This window comes from Notothenia rossii (assembly GCF_949606895.1).
Source record: "Notothenia rossii genome assembly, chromosome: 1".
NCBI lineage: Eukaryota > Metazoa > Chordata > Actinopteri > Perciformes > Nototheniidae > Notothenia > Notothenia rossii.
In genome coordinates, this window is record NC_136912.1 from 68112365 (window position 1) to 68125760 (window position 13396).

A 13396-nucleotide genomic window follows, 5' to 3' on the forward strand; every position below is an offset into this window, starting at 1 on the left:
TTACACAATTACAAATAAAGTCAATGTATTGTATGACAGGAAGTTGTGCTTCATTCTGATTCAATAATAAATTCATTCTGCCTTCAACTGCAAAATGATTGTGGACTGCACCGACATCCATGTAGCTGCCCCCAGTAAGATGAACCAAGCAAAGCTGACACTCGACATACAGCTGTGCTCTTAAGTTGACATGAAGAATTTGTGAAATATTGGTAATTATTTGGAAAAAATTACTGACGATGCAGAAAACTTTTTTTATTTAGGAACAGTGGTCAAGTGAAGCATTTATCACCACATATGTGTCACACTTAAAAGGCCAAACACACTGGCCAAACACACCTCGTTTACAACTCCCCAGTTGACAGCCATGACTCTGTCTAAATTGTACCCCCCAAGCACCCTCTTCATGAGGGACGCGCATGGAGTGGATGAAAGTCCCGACCTCAGCACAGCACCAAAATTGCTGGCTGTCAACCTGCCCTGCCTGTGTAACTGCCACTGAGGATTTTTCCGCTGTCCTACGGTGGCTGTCTGGATGGCAGCTTGCTGATCTCTACTCAGTCGCATTGAGGCAAGAATTGCCTCAAGCCCACGACCCCCATGCTCCTTCACCAGCTCCGGCACGTTGAAAATGGCCTGATGTTGAGGCTGCAGCTCTGGCTCAGGTGACAAAAGCCATGCCATGCCACGCTGCGCCCCTCAGTGCAGACCTGAACCAGTCTACTTCCTCAGTGGCGATGTCTCTGGCCAGTGGGTTGTATGTCTCCTCTTGCTGTTGGTAGAGTTGAGACACCGGCTGGACTACTTTTGAAGTGCCAGGCTTCCTCCACTGGCACTCAACTTCTGTGGAGCTGATCTGCCACATGGCAAATATTGCCAATGCTGCAGCATGGCTGCATTTGTACATCCCCCGTGCACAACCACAGACAGCGCTCTGCATCGCGCCATCCTCTCCCATGTAGATCTGTACAAATAAAGTAAGTACCATGTTTGTTAACATGCTATAATAGATTGAATGAGCAATACAAGGATGGTCCGGATCTGGGGGTGGGAGGGTTTATTTTTCCATAGTTTTGTCCTCTTGTCTGATTATTGTTATTGTTTGTTTTTTCTGTATTTTTTGTAATTTGTGTTGTATTGGTTGTGATTGTACATTGTATTTTTTTAAATGTGTATTACATTTTTGAAAAACATTTGATAAAAAAAAAAGGATTTGGTCAGGATCTAGACTCAGTGTGTAGTTTATGAATTAATCAATGCTCTCTACATTAGGAAAACACATACCAGTGTACCAGAGGGAGTCACACACAGCTGTGCCTCGATAACCAAACAAATTGACAAGATAACCAAAATCCTTGAATCTACACACAGCAAATAAACTCAAATGACACAACGAGATGTAAAAAGGAGATCACACATATAGTCGATATAAAACTGGCCGCTTCAATCTGAAGAGCAACTAAAACAAAACACGGGAGTGTACCTTGTTCTTGTGAACACTAATGTTATCCATGGCATACACACCCGTATACAGTACACCCGTTCTAGGTTCTGATTGGCTCTCTAGGTTGGCATTCTAGCTTCTGACTGGCTGTCCAGGTTGTCAATCACAGCCGTGGGCATATTATACTAGTCGACTCGTAACATCGCTAAACTTTTTTTCTTGACGGTTTTCTCAGTCAACTAATGCTATTGATAACAGTAACATAAATTAACACAGCCCTGCACACTGCAGTCATTATATGCCGGGTCTGTGGTTCATCATCTTCTTTTTCATTCTCCTCCTTATTGACTGACATTAACGTTAAACATTGCACTCATGTTACTCACCGAAACCTTGTAAAGCCGGTCCCGCATGCTGGCTCTTACAGAACCGACTAACTCCCCTTTCGTGTATGTACAGCTCTCAACATGCCCAGACTTGTAGTGATTTTCACCTCGTTTTATACTTTTATTCTCATTCTGAAAGAATGAGGTGAAATGTGCCAACGTGACGGCCATCTTTATGTTGGTGACGCGTATTGTGCGGGACCAGAGACATGTAGTTCACTGAGCGGCTTAACCCAACAAAATGTGTTACTTCACAGTTTTACGACACATTTTTATTTTTTTGACTTGCAAAATTTTCTTTTAAATTGACAAACATCATATGTGTAGTTCGTGGCACAATTCAAACGGGATCGAAAGATACGTTTTCTCTCTCCATTGAATTCAATGTAGAATTTTCCGCTTCCGGGGTCCCATGAGCTCCCCCGGAAAGGGAGGGACTTCGCCTCTCTATACTGGTTTTAGGCAGGTCGTAGGCAGGAAGCTGTAAACTGGAGTCTGAAATGAAGTGCTACATCTGTAACACGTCGACACAGACATCCACTCGAAGAATGTGCTGACATGGGGGTTTAAATTGCCATGCCTCTTTTTGGCTTTCGAGCCCGTCTCAGGATTAATGCCCAGGAAGCACCTGAAAACAATAAGACAAAGACAACAATTTCAATTTACATAGATTTATATGTTGCATCGTTTATTTTAAGGCACATGCAGCGGTGCCCCTTTCAATTTAAGTAAAACCTGCACCAAGGAAAGAAATGAGTATTTAAAGCCAGCAAGAGCGATAAAAGCAAGAAAATCCCTTAATTTGTTGTGTTATCAAAGAGGATGGTAGGATAGAGGATTTTACTGTGAAATAATACAGTAACATATTGTGAAATCATGGTAATCATTTATCCAGTACATTCACAGTAATTAATTGTGCCTGCATTGATTTCACTGTGAAATTCAAAATTACAGTATTATATTGTGAACATTACAGGTAAAGAATGTAAAGTGGTAAAACAGTCATTTATTGTAAAATATTACAGCTAAATATTGGGAAATCATGGTAATATTTTACAGTGTATATAAATATATTTGATTATGTACAAATAGCACAGGAGCACAGAGACACAATGTACTTGACAGCACATTGAGTGGTGCTATACATATTTTGCAGGTTTTTCTAAAATGACACGCTTCTATTGTCTTATTTCTGCAGGTTATATCAATGCAATCCTTCTGAGTGCATTTAGTTTATTTTATCCCATGGACTCACAGTAACCATCTGCACAGTTTGAAATATCTCTTGGACAAATCATATTTCACACTTTTAAACCTTTCAGCAGCACACAGTTTATCCTTCAAATATGTGAACAAGTAGACTGACTTAGTGGACTTATTTTTGACATAATGGTCTTGTAATGCCAACTGGGAACGAGTCAGAGCCTGATGCAGCGCGTATGTCCAGTCCTAATCCCATAAACAGTAAATAATTAGTTATTTTACGGTGTACAGTATAGGCCAGGCCTATTCAACTGGCGGCCCGCGGGCCAGATGCGGCCTAGAACCAACTCCCGAGTGGCCCAGCCTCCCGTAGCCAAATTCCTACACTAGTACAGACCATGAACGCAACACTCCGCGTTGCATAGAAACCACCAAACCACAACGCAGCACGTTTTTTGAAAGTGCATCTAGTGGTGCTAGTAACGGTGGTCCTATGATAGCAACTTTAAAACATGTCTCTCTCAACTCTGAAGCGTAAACAGAGACAAAACGGTCATTGATCTTGTGGAGCAGATCATAGCCGTGGGAACATGTTTCAAATGGGGGGTGCTGTGGGGATGACACCAGGGCTAGTTCTGACCAATTTGCTGCCCTAGGCAAGATTTTAGCTGGCAATGAAAAACCTCTACAAAAGACCAATACACTACAAAAAGAGAAACGTATTGATATGGTGGACAGCTTATATAAAAAGGCTTCAAATGTATTTAGTATTGCATGAACATGTTTTAATTGGGGGGGTGGACTTCACATCCTCTGAGGGGGTCCTGGGGTGCCCCCCCGGGAAGATTTTTTTTAACGTTTTAAAGTAAAATACTTCAATCTGGTGCACTTTGAGCCCCCAATTACTAGAGACTGATCTAGGGGATACAACTCTAAACACCCATGTGAAAAAGATTGGTTTGTATGTGAACATAACCAATAACCTACCAAAGCCAATAACAAATAAATGTAGGCTAACTTGTTTTATTTTTGTGGTTCATTCATATCTTATTTTATCAGTTAACATTTATTAATTTATGCATATTTTTAAATCTCTCCAGTTTTAAACAATTTTTTTGGTTTACTGTCCTATAGTATACATTGGAATGATTTCAAACCTGTTTTTATTTATCCTAATAATTATAAAGGTGGCCCTTTGAAATATTTGCTTACATAAATTGTGATCAAAACGTTTGAGACCCACCGAGATAACTTAGACTAAAGTGAACTATCTAAACACTCAGAGTCCTTTACCTCACTGAGCCTCTCAGTCTGACAGGACAGAACTCTCCCTCCACATTATTGTAGAAACAGCTTCTTATATCCGTTAGCGCAGCAGAAGCTAACAACAATCCCCACCGGTACCGGTGCACCCCCTCTCTCTATCTATCTATCTATCTGTCTGTCTCTCTCTCTCTCACTTTGGCTGTGAGCTGCGGGAGCCTGATAAGCCAACATTCCCCACTTTCATCACTTACAGCGCCCATCGTACGGGGCAAATGGAAAATGTAACTTGGGTGAAAAGGGTGTTATCTTTACGTAATTATGAATGTTGTTACATCAAGGCTGAAAATTCGTTTTTTTTAAAATTATATTTGCATTTAATCTTGTGGAAGTGCAGATCCCCTGTCCTCCACCAGGGGGTGCTGCAGCACCCTCAGCACCCCTACTTCCCACGGCCCTGGAGCAGATCCAAGTCAAGCTGGACCTTTTCGCAACCGACTTGAGCACGGGTCGGATGCTGCATTTTCCGACGCTCCCCAAACACATCACATCTCCGGCACAAATCACGGATGTGATGACAGATTTCATTGCGAGGTTGAAAGAGAACTTTGCCGGTCGATTGGATGGACTTGCTCTGCCCACAGAGGTGATGGGCTTTGCCAGAGACCCCTTCACTGTTGCAATAGAGGGGGACGTATCAACCAGAGCAAAGGAAGTCGTTCCCTGCATCGACAAGGGGAAATAAGAATATACACTGGAACTTATTGACATGCAGCGCACTAACGGGCCAGCGAAGTTTTGGAGTGATGTCAAAAAACGGCAGTTCCCTAACGTTCAGAAAGTAGCGATCTGTTTGCTCAGTATGTTTGGATCAACATGTGAATCAAGCTTTTCACACATGAACTCAATCAAAAGTAGCACTTTCTGCTCCCTGACTGACAGCACTTTTCACCAATGTCTTAGGATTGCATTGATATCCTATGAGCCAAAAATCGCTGCTCTTGTTCAAAACAAAAAATGTCCCTTCTCCCATTGAGAAAGTCAGCGATGACAAATCACAAATGAGGTGATAGTAAGCACCTAGTTTACTATAGTAGACGTGTAGTGTAGTATTTATTCATATATTTACCCGTATCCCTTGTTATGGGTTTGTGCACTGAAGGGTAACTTGACAGTTCTTTCTGTATTCATTTAAATGCACTTTGTAATGTGTCTGGGTCAAATGTGACCAAAACGTATGATTTTTTTGTTATTACTTGAAAAGTGAAAAAATAGTATTGCTACAGTACTACCTCTTTGTGTTGCATTGCTCTTTAGCTGTTTTTTTTGTATGTCAGGAAATGTATTCAGACTGCTATTATTGTATTCAGTAAATGCACTTTGTGATGTGCCTGGTTCAAAAACAATAACCGGAATATTTTACTTCTAAAGCAAACAAATGTAATGCTACAACTGTGCACTTTTTTTTCAGATTCTGTTAAATTAATGCTAATTGGTTGTGTTTTTATGCACTTTTTGACCTACCTTTGTTAGATGAACAATGAATAAAAATTGCATGTTTTTCATCACAGTAATATGTGTTTGTTTAAAATGTGTCACTACCAGTGTTGGGTGTAACGCGTTACAAAAGTAACGGAGTTACAGTAATAGATTACTTTTTGCTGTAACGAAGTAATGTAACGCATTACTAATGAAATGTGGGTAATATATTACCCGTTACAATGCTCAGTAACGCAGTTACAACACATTTTAACCCGAAATTAAATGGTGTTTTGTTTTTTAAGAAATGTATTAACATAGCGAGACATTCCGACACCGGACAAATTGTGCGGGTCGATTAGTAAACCTGGTGTTTACCCTTCAGGCTTCGCGTCGAGATCTTCGGGGAAGTTGAACGTTATGCAACCATTCAAAAAAGAGAACGTAGCGAAAAATACAAACAACAAATTGTGTCAGGTGCGCGTGACCTGCTCCGCTGCGCGTGCATCATTTCCAAAGTGCTTCCACAGCAGTGACACACATCTAGGGTGACCACCCGTCCCGCGTAGCGCGTGCACGCACAGCGTTTGAACCCCAATTCATGCGTCCCGCAAATTGAGACCATGTCACGCATAATCAATGCTTGCTCAAAAAAGAATTGCTCGCTCTAGCTTCTTGAGCTCTTGGCAGCCAAACTAGCATTACTTGAGACTAGTTCAGCACGCTACAGTTGCCACACCCACCCCCCAGTATAACTGCTGACTAGGTTGTCAAATTTTGCGTCGTCTTCATGACAGCAAACGGCCGCACGCGCGGCGACAGACGCTGTGCAAAAGACTTCCGGCGGAAATGAAGTGCATTTGTGTAGGGTTATGCCGCGCTACCCGTGGTTTTGTCGCGTGAACTTGTCTATAGAAAATGGCGTCTGAAGCACCAGTAAGTAAAAAGAGAAGGTGTGGGTACAGGAAAGAGTGGGAGAGGGAATATGTGTGGCTGAAGGCTGTTGAGGGGGATAGTGAGAGGGTTTTCTGTGACATTTGCAAAACGTCCTTCTCAATCGGACATGGAGGCGAATACGATGTCAAACGACACAGACTGACTGACACACACAAGAAAAATGTCCAACAAAAAGAGACATCGAAATCTATGGATGCTTTCCTCCGACCCAAAAACGACTGTCTAGCTGACAAAGTCACTGCTGCAGAGGTGACGAGTGTGTATCACACTGTCCAACACGCTACATCATATCGAGCAGGAGATTGTGGCATAAAGCTAGCCCCAACGATTTATCCGGACTCGGACATTGCCAAGAGGATGGCCTGTGGTCGGACGAAGGCAGAAGCTATTGTCACTGATGTGCTTGCCCCTGCCTCTGTCGAAGATTGTTTCAAAGTCCTCAAAAGACCACTACATGAGCAACGAGAGGCAACAACTAAAGGTACATTTAAAGTTATGTTCATGGATGTAATATTGTGTTAGCTATTTATCTGACGTTAGCTAACTGATGTCTAATCATATTGATATTCTTCTACTATGTTAAAAGTCAACGTTTCCTTCACTTCAATGAAATTAAATAGCATCAGTAGCCAACGCAAACATAAAGGCTAAAGGCTCTTCCGTGCCTTTGTGAAACCAGGCTCTGTGTACCTTATATGATTTCACAAAAAAAAGCAACTATGATTTTTGAAAAGATGTAGGCCTAAATAATTGTATAGATTATATTTATATAAAATCAATAATGATCAAAACAGTAAAGTAGTGTCTTGTATTTTTGTAATAATCTGTTTTTAGAGAATCTCTCTCAAGTTCACCCCATCTGTGTGTGTCTCCACAGCCCACACGCCATTCTTCTCAGTGGCTTCAGATGCCTCCAATCATGGGACCACCAAGCTCTTCCCACTGTCAGTGCGTTACTGGACGCCAGACTTGGGAGTACAGACGAAGGTCATTGATTTCTATGATGACAGTGATGAAACATCTTACGCGATCCACAACCAGATAGTCACCAAGCTGGAGGAAAACGGACTGGGACTAGACATGATATCTGCGTATAGTGCTGACAATGCTAGTGTGAATTATGGGAGATACAACTCTGTCTTCCAGAAACTGAAAGAGAACAACAGTTCTATTTTGAAGGCAAACTGTGTGGCCCACATCGTTCACAACAGTGCAAAACACGCAGGAGATCGGCTAAATATCGACATAGAAAATGTTGTCAACAAGACCTTTAGCCACTTCTCCTCATCTGCCAAACGCGTTGAGGAACTTAAGTCAGTTCACACCTTTGTGGAGATAAAGTACCAGTCCCTGCTTAGACATGTGCCCACAAGATGGCTGAGCCTGTGGCCTGCAGTGAAGAGGCTTCATGACTGCTGGGCTCCTATCAAGGCCTATTTTCTCTCATTGGGAGAGGAACAGTGCCCAAAGTCACTATGGCGGCTGTTCAGGGATGACCAGGATGGTGAGGGCAACCCCCTTGAATTACAGGTAATTATTTTGAATTGCATTCAACAGGGATAAGAGAAATTATGATAATGCAAAGAGTGATCATTGACTCATCTTACTTCTTTTAGGTTTACCTGTCCTTCCTCAGCAATGCGCTGAAGATTTTCCACGACACTGTGCTGGTGCTGGAGCGAGAAGATGGGACTGTCTGTGAGCTCTACGATATGATGTTCACCCTAAAAACCAAGCTACAGCAACGACAGAGTGATGGTTTCTTTGGGGCCCAGACGGGTGTACTCTTCCAGGAGTTTCCAGACAGGCAGGCAGCTGTGCTCAGAGAGGATATGTGCAACTTCTACCAGTCCTCTCTCACTTACCTGGAGCAGCGCTATGACTTCTCAGACTCCAACTACCAGAAGAAAGTGGCTAGCCTGGCACTACAGAAGAGCCCATTCAACTTCACCCATCTCTGTGAAGCTGTAGAAGTCCTGCAGCTAAGCAAGCAATTGGACATGGATGCACTATATGATGAGTATTGTGTTGTTCTGCCACACCAACAGGCCATTGTGCAGTCAGAAGCTTCAGTCGTTGAGAAGTGGGCCACCTTACTCAAGCACACACACACACCAAACATGACAGCATTAGCTTCTTTCCTCTTGAGTGTACCAATCACCAATGCTTCAGTGGAGAGGGTCTTTTCACTGATGACAGGATGCTGGACAGACACAAGGAACAGATGTTCGGTAAACCTCATCAAGTCAGAAATCCAGGTGAAGAGCAACTTCACATTCAGTTGCAAGGACTTCTACTCTTATGTAGTGAAAGAGAAGGCTCTCCTCAATGCTGTACGCTCCAACAAGAAATACAAGTTCAAGAAGAAACCTGAAGAAAACTAGTTAATATCCCATTTCTCTAAGATGTAGTTTGATTGATTTTGAACATTGGTGGACTGTTTACAGGGTTGCAAATTTACCATTTTTAGGTTACAGTTGCCTTTTAGGTGAAAATGTCATTGTTCTGCATAGGATTTTATGTTGGCAACTTTTTGCATTGTTGTCACCTTGTGATGTTGATGGGTTCGCACTCCTGTGTCTATACTGAAAAAACATTTGGAACCTTCTCATGAATGTTGCTTGAAGTGAATAAATTGCTTAAGTTAAATAGCATTTGCCAATTCATTGTTCAAAATGTTATGAATCTTTATTTAGAAAGAAATACACATTGGTGGCCTATTGATGGACATACATCAGATATTACACATGTCTAGTGGAATAGGGCACTATTAATGTACTATGTAAGATGGTATGTGCTAGAAATAGGTAAACCACTTCCGCGCCGGGCAGTGTCCCACATTGTCCCTCAGAAACATACCCCTTGTCCCCCCTTGGGCTTCTTAGCAGGTGGTCACCCTACACACATCTGATCTGTGGATAATCATTTATACGAAAATGGTTAAAGCAACCATCACTAAACGCCAGCAACACTGCATCTACTGCAGACAGTAGCAACAGGTCAGATGCGGACATCACGTTACCCTCCGTTGTGGACACTAGCTTACTCCCGCCTGACTCACCAGCCCCGGAGCAGCAGTCTTCGTCGCCCGAAACTACGCCGCCCCTCTGCGGCCCGCAGGTGCCAGGTATATCTAAACAACTACCCGCCTGTACAGTGGGGTAAGGCGGTCATTTTGCAGCTTGTGGTATAAAAATAGACAATGGCTAGAATATTCATGTGAAAATAGTACCATATTCTGACATGCCTGTAGAAATGTTGGGTCAAAAATAATGCATACAATAGCCATACTTGTCAACCCTCCCGATTTTCGCGGGAGACTCCCGATTTCATTGCCCTCTCCCGGTTTCCTCCCGGGGTCATATTTCTCCCGCATTTCTCCCGATTTCTGACAAAATCTGATTTAAACACTACTGTTTCCACTCCGACTTTAATACAGCTACACCATTGTTTGGTTTCCATGGTAACACGTCTCTTTAGTAGCGCGCGCAACTCAAAGTCTGAGAGGGTGAGGCAGATATTCACAGAAAACAGAACAAGAATCAACAACTACTCTACTCTCTGCTCACTCCTTTCCTGTAAAATAGAGGTCCAACCCACACATATGCTCCATCAAGGATGGTGCTACAGGCCGCAAGGCAGTGCACTTACAACTACAATAAGCATGTTAATGTTAATCTAACAGCTCCGGCGATCCACTAGCACCGCCCCCCCCCCCCCCCTCCAATTTTGCATTTTGAAATGCTCCCGATTTCTGAGGTCTAAAGGTTGGCAAGTATGACAATAGCACAGATGCCTTCACCACGAATGGCTACAAAAATATCTCATATCCCAAGCTTATTATCAACGAGTTGATGTTGCAGCTGAAATGTTCTCCAGGTCACAAAGTCAACCTCACATAATGATGTGATACCAGTTTTCAAGCACAGTAAATATTCTCTTCCCATCGTATATGATGGGACCAAGGTGATGATGTAGTAGGCTACATGGTTTTAATAATACTTTTGCCTTTCAATGTTTGCCATTTCAAACCATGAGCATGGTTTAAATAATATTTGCCTTGATTTACAATATGTTAACCTTCATTATAGTCCTTGACAGCGGTCTGTACTGCTGTATTAACAACATGTCACATGTTAAGAATTTACAATCAGAATCGAGTATTCAACGAAGCCCTGTAATACCATTTGTTAGTAGCCTTAAGGGCCTACACAGTTGTTATGCTATACCACATCGCCCTTCACTGGATGCATAATGAGCTGCACTAAACTACATTTTAGCATTTAAAATACCTAGCTATTCTTTTGCGGTTATTTTGGTGAAAGTAACTAAAAAGTAACTAAAGTAGTGTAACTCATTACATTTCAGAGACAGTAATATTGTAATGTAACTTATTACTTTCAAAAGAGAGTAATGAGTAATATGTAATATATTACATTTTGGAAGTAACTTGCCCAACACTGGTCACTACCCGCTTTTTACAGGCCGCTGAATGTCTGGCCCAGCTGAATTTTGTAGTTATAAAATCTGGCCCAACTGAATGTGTAGTTGAATAGCCCTGGTATAGGCTGTATATAGGATTTCTCCCTCTCTGTAAAGACCCTGAAAAGCGAAGGATAACAGGATATACAGGATATACAGGAGGGAGGAATGGATAAATCAGAGGGATGAAGGATAAACAGGACTGGAAATCCTGCCTCCCACTCCCTGTGTGTGTTACAGACTTATACACACAAGAGAAACGTAGCTTCTGTAAAGCTTTTAGGATATGGTGGCTAAAATATAGGAAGCTACCTGACAAGCTTCAGAATTACGTCAAATCCTTGTTGTACCATCGCATTTAAAGTTCACTTTGAACATTTTCTGCATGACTACAACTACACAAAAATATATAAAACAGCATTGAGTTCAAAATTAACACTCTCTTAGACAGGCTTATGTTGTCAAGCCCAGAAAGAGAAGTATTTCCAAAAAAAAACGTCAAAGCCAAATTGTGTTTTGTTAAAAGTAACCAGCTACAGATGTAGCACTGAATTTCGGACTCCAGCTTACAGCTTCCTGCCTACGGCCTGCCAAAGACCAGTATAGAGGAATGTTAAGCCCTCCCACTATTTTCCAAGAGGGCGTTGCCAGATTTTCAATTTCAAGTTTTAACCAGGAGATGGCGCTTCATTCACAAATACAGAAAGACAAGTTTCATGGACTTTCAGTTTTGTTTTGAAGAGTTTTTGAACACATCAATATTTTAGATCAACTAAAGTATATCTAATCTTGTAATTCAATAATATATAGTCTTTATATATTAAATAATCATAATTATAATGTAAATGTTTACATTACACTTCTTTATTTGTTATGCTCATACTTTCACCTTTACAATCGTTTGCTTTAATATGCAGTATATTTTTGTGTTTGCTTCCTCCTGCTCCCTTTCGGACACATACTGTATGATTTATTATTATTATTAATATGAAGATATTATTAAGATAAGATAAGATGTTACTTTATTGATTGAACATTTTAGTTTAGAATGTGCTGTCCCACGGTAATTCAGAAGGCTCACAGGTCACATTCCGACCATTATTTAAAACAATAGGTGCTTTCACACCTTCTACAGTTTGATTTGTATAGAGGGAGCTCTGTCAGTTTTCGAATTACCCATTTGCTTTCGGGGAGCCCTATTTTTCAGAGCACATCCTGCTACTAAATATGTCACACGCACGCTCTGTTGACTGGCGCAGGAGCGCGGATGCGATCAATTGCTATAAAAACACTCTTCTACTAATACAGACAGTGTCACTATGCCGGCGGATGTGGCCGTTGTTGAAGCCTCTTCAGGCTCCGCATCGGCAGGCCTCTCCCTCGGTGTGGAGCTGTCAAACTCGAACCTAACGCCGCTTACAGCCGGCCAACTTAAAGTTGTTTTCCGTTCACGTTGTCATTTTTAGACTCCTTCGCTTCTTTGCTTGTGAATCCAAAAGCTGTGACGCTTGGCTGTTTTCGTTTTGCCATATTTTTTTATTACACAGCCAGAGTTAAAAAAATATCAATATGAACATTTCAAATACCGCGCCGGCATCACCGCCATAATCATAGCAACTTAAGTAAGAATGCAGCGCCGCCACATACAGATGGCAACATCCAGACATATTCACAAATATAAAACAAATATTCAGAAACTTTAATGAACAATAACTATTATTTATTTCAAGAACTATTATTTACAGAAACTCAACATTTCTAATCTGTGTGACACAAATATGCACGATTGTTTTGGGCTCCCCCTATTTATCTCAAAGTCAGCCTTCAGGGGAGCTCCCTCCCTCTTCGGGGGAGCCAAGCTCCTCCTAGCTCCCCCCCATTTCGAACAGTGTCTGTGGCTGAATGGCCAGCGATTAGGTGCGGCGCAGTTATCATAGGTGATCAGAGCTAACTGCCTGCCGTCAGATTTCATTTAAAAAACAGATCTGATTTTAAGACTATTTCTGCGCTCATAAAGAATGATAAGAATAAGAATAATGCGTATTGAACTGGTTTAATTAATTAGTGAGTTTATTTAATACTAGAACCGCCAATCGGGTCAATTTGTGTGATGTGTGTTGTGTGTGTGCAATGTAACTTTTTTTCAATAAAATATTAAAGTCTCCCAGTCCCTGACTTTTCC

The 13396-nt window shown here is 41.6% G+C and overlaps 1 protein-coding gene and 1 long non-coding RNA gene across 2 annotated transcripts; one reads left to right on the top strand and one right to left on the bottom strand.

Annotated features, from left to right (window-relative positions):
* Window positions 1–269: 269 nt before the first annotated feature.
* LOC307022111 lies at window positions 270–4433 on the bottom strand. Its single transcript, XR_013803304.1, has 2 exons — window positions 1831–4433; window positions 270–964 (listed from the first exon to the last, which is right to left on the bottom strand). It is a non-coding gene; the product is annotated as an uncharacterized lncRNA (long non-coding RNA).
* Window positions 4434–5969: 1536 nt separating this feature from the next.
* Window positions 5970–10368, top strand: LOC307019393 (uncharacterized protein). The gene is made up of 3 exons (XM_079650256.1): window positions 5970–7213; window positions 7610–8262; window positions 8349–10368. Exons 1-3 carry the CDS (start codon window positions 6694–6696, stop codon window positions 9114–9116), a joined length of 1941 nt encoding a protein of 646 aa, XP_079506382.1. The 5' UTR covers window positions 5970–6693; the 3' UTR covers window positions 9117–10368.
* Window positions 10369–13396: the final 3028 nt, after the last annotated feature.

Bases quoted from the DNA above. Each gene is read 5' to 3' on its own strand.
- LOC307019393 (XM_079650256.1), top strand. From the start codon at position 6,694: ATGGCGTCTGAAGCACCAGTAAGTAAAAAGAGAAGGTGTGGGTACAGG. The intron at 7,214-7,609 runs GTACATTTAAAG...GTGTCTCCACAG, and splicing joins ACGAGAGGCAACAACTAAAG to CCCACACGCCATTCTTCTCA. The intron at 8,263-8,348 runs GTAATTATTTTG...TACTTCTTTTAG, and splicing joins GCAACCCCCTTGAATTACAG to GTTTACCTGTCCTTCCTCAG.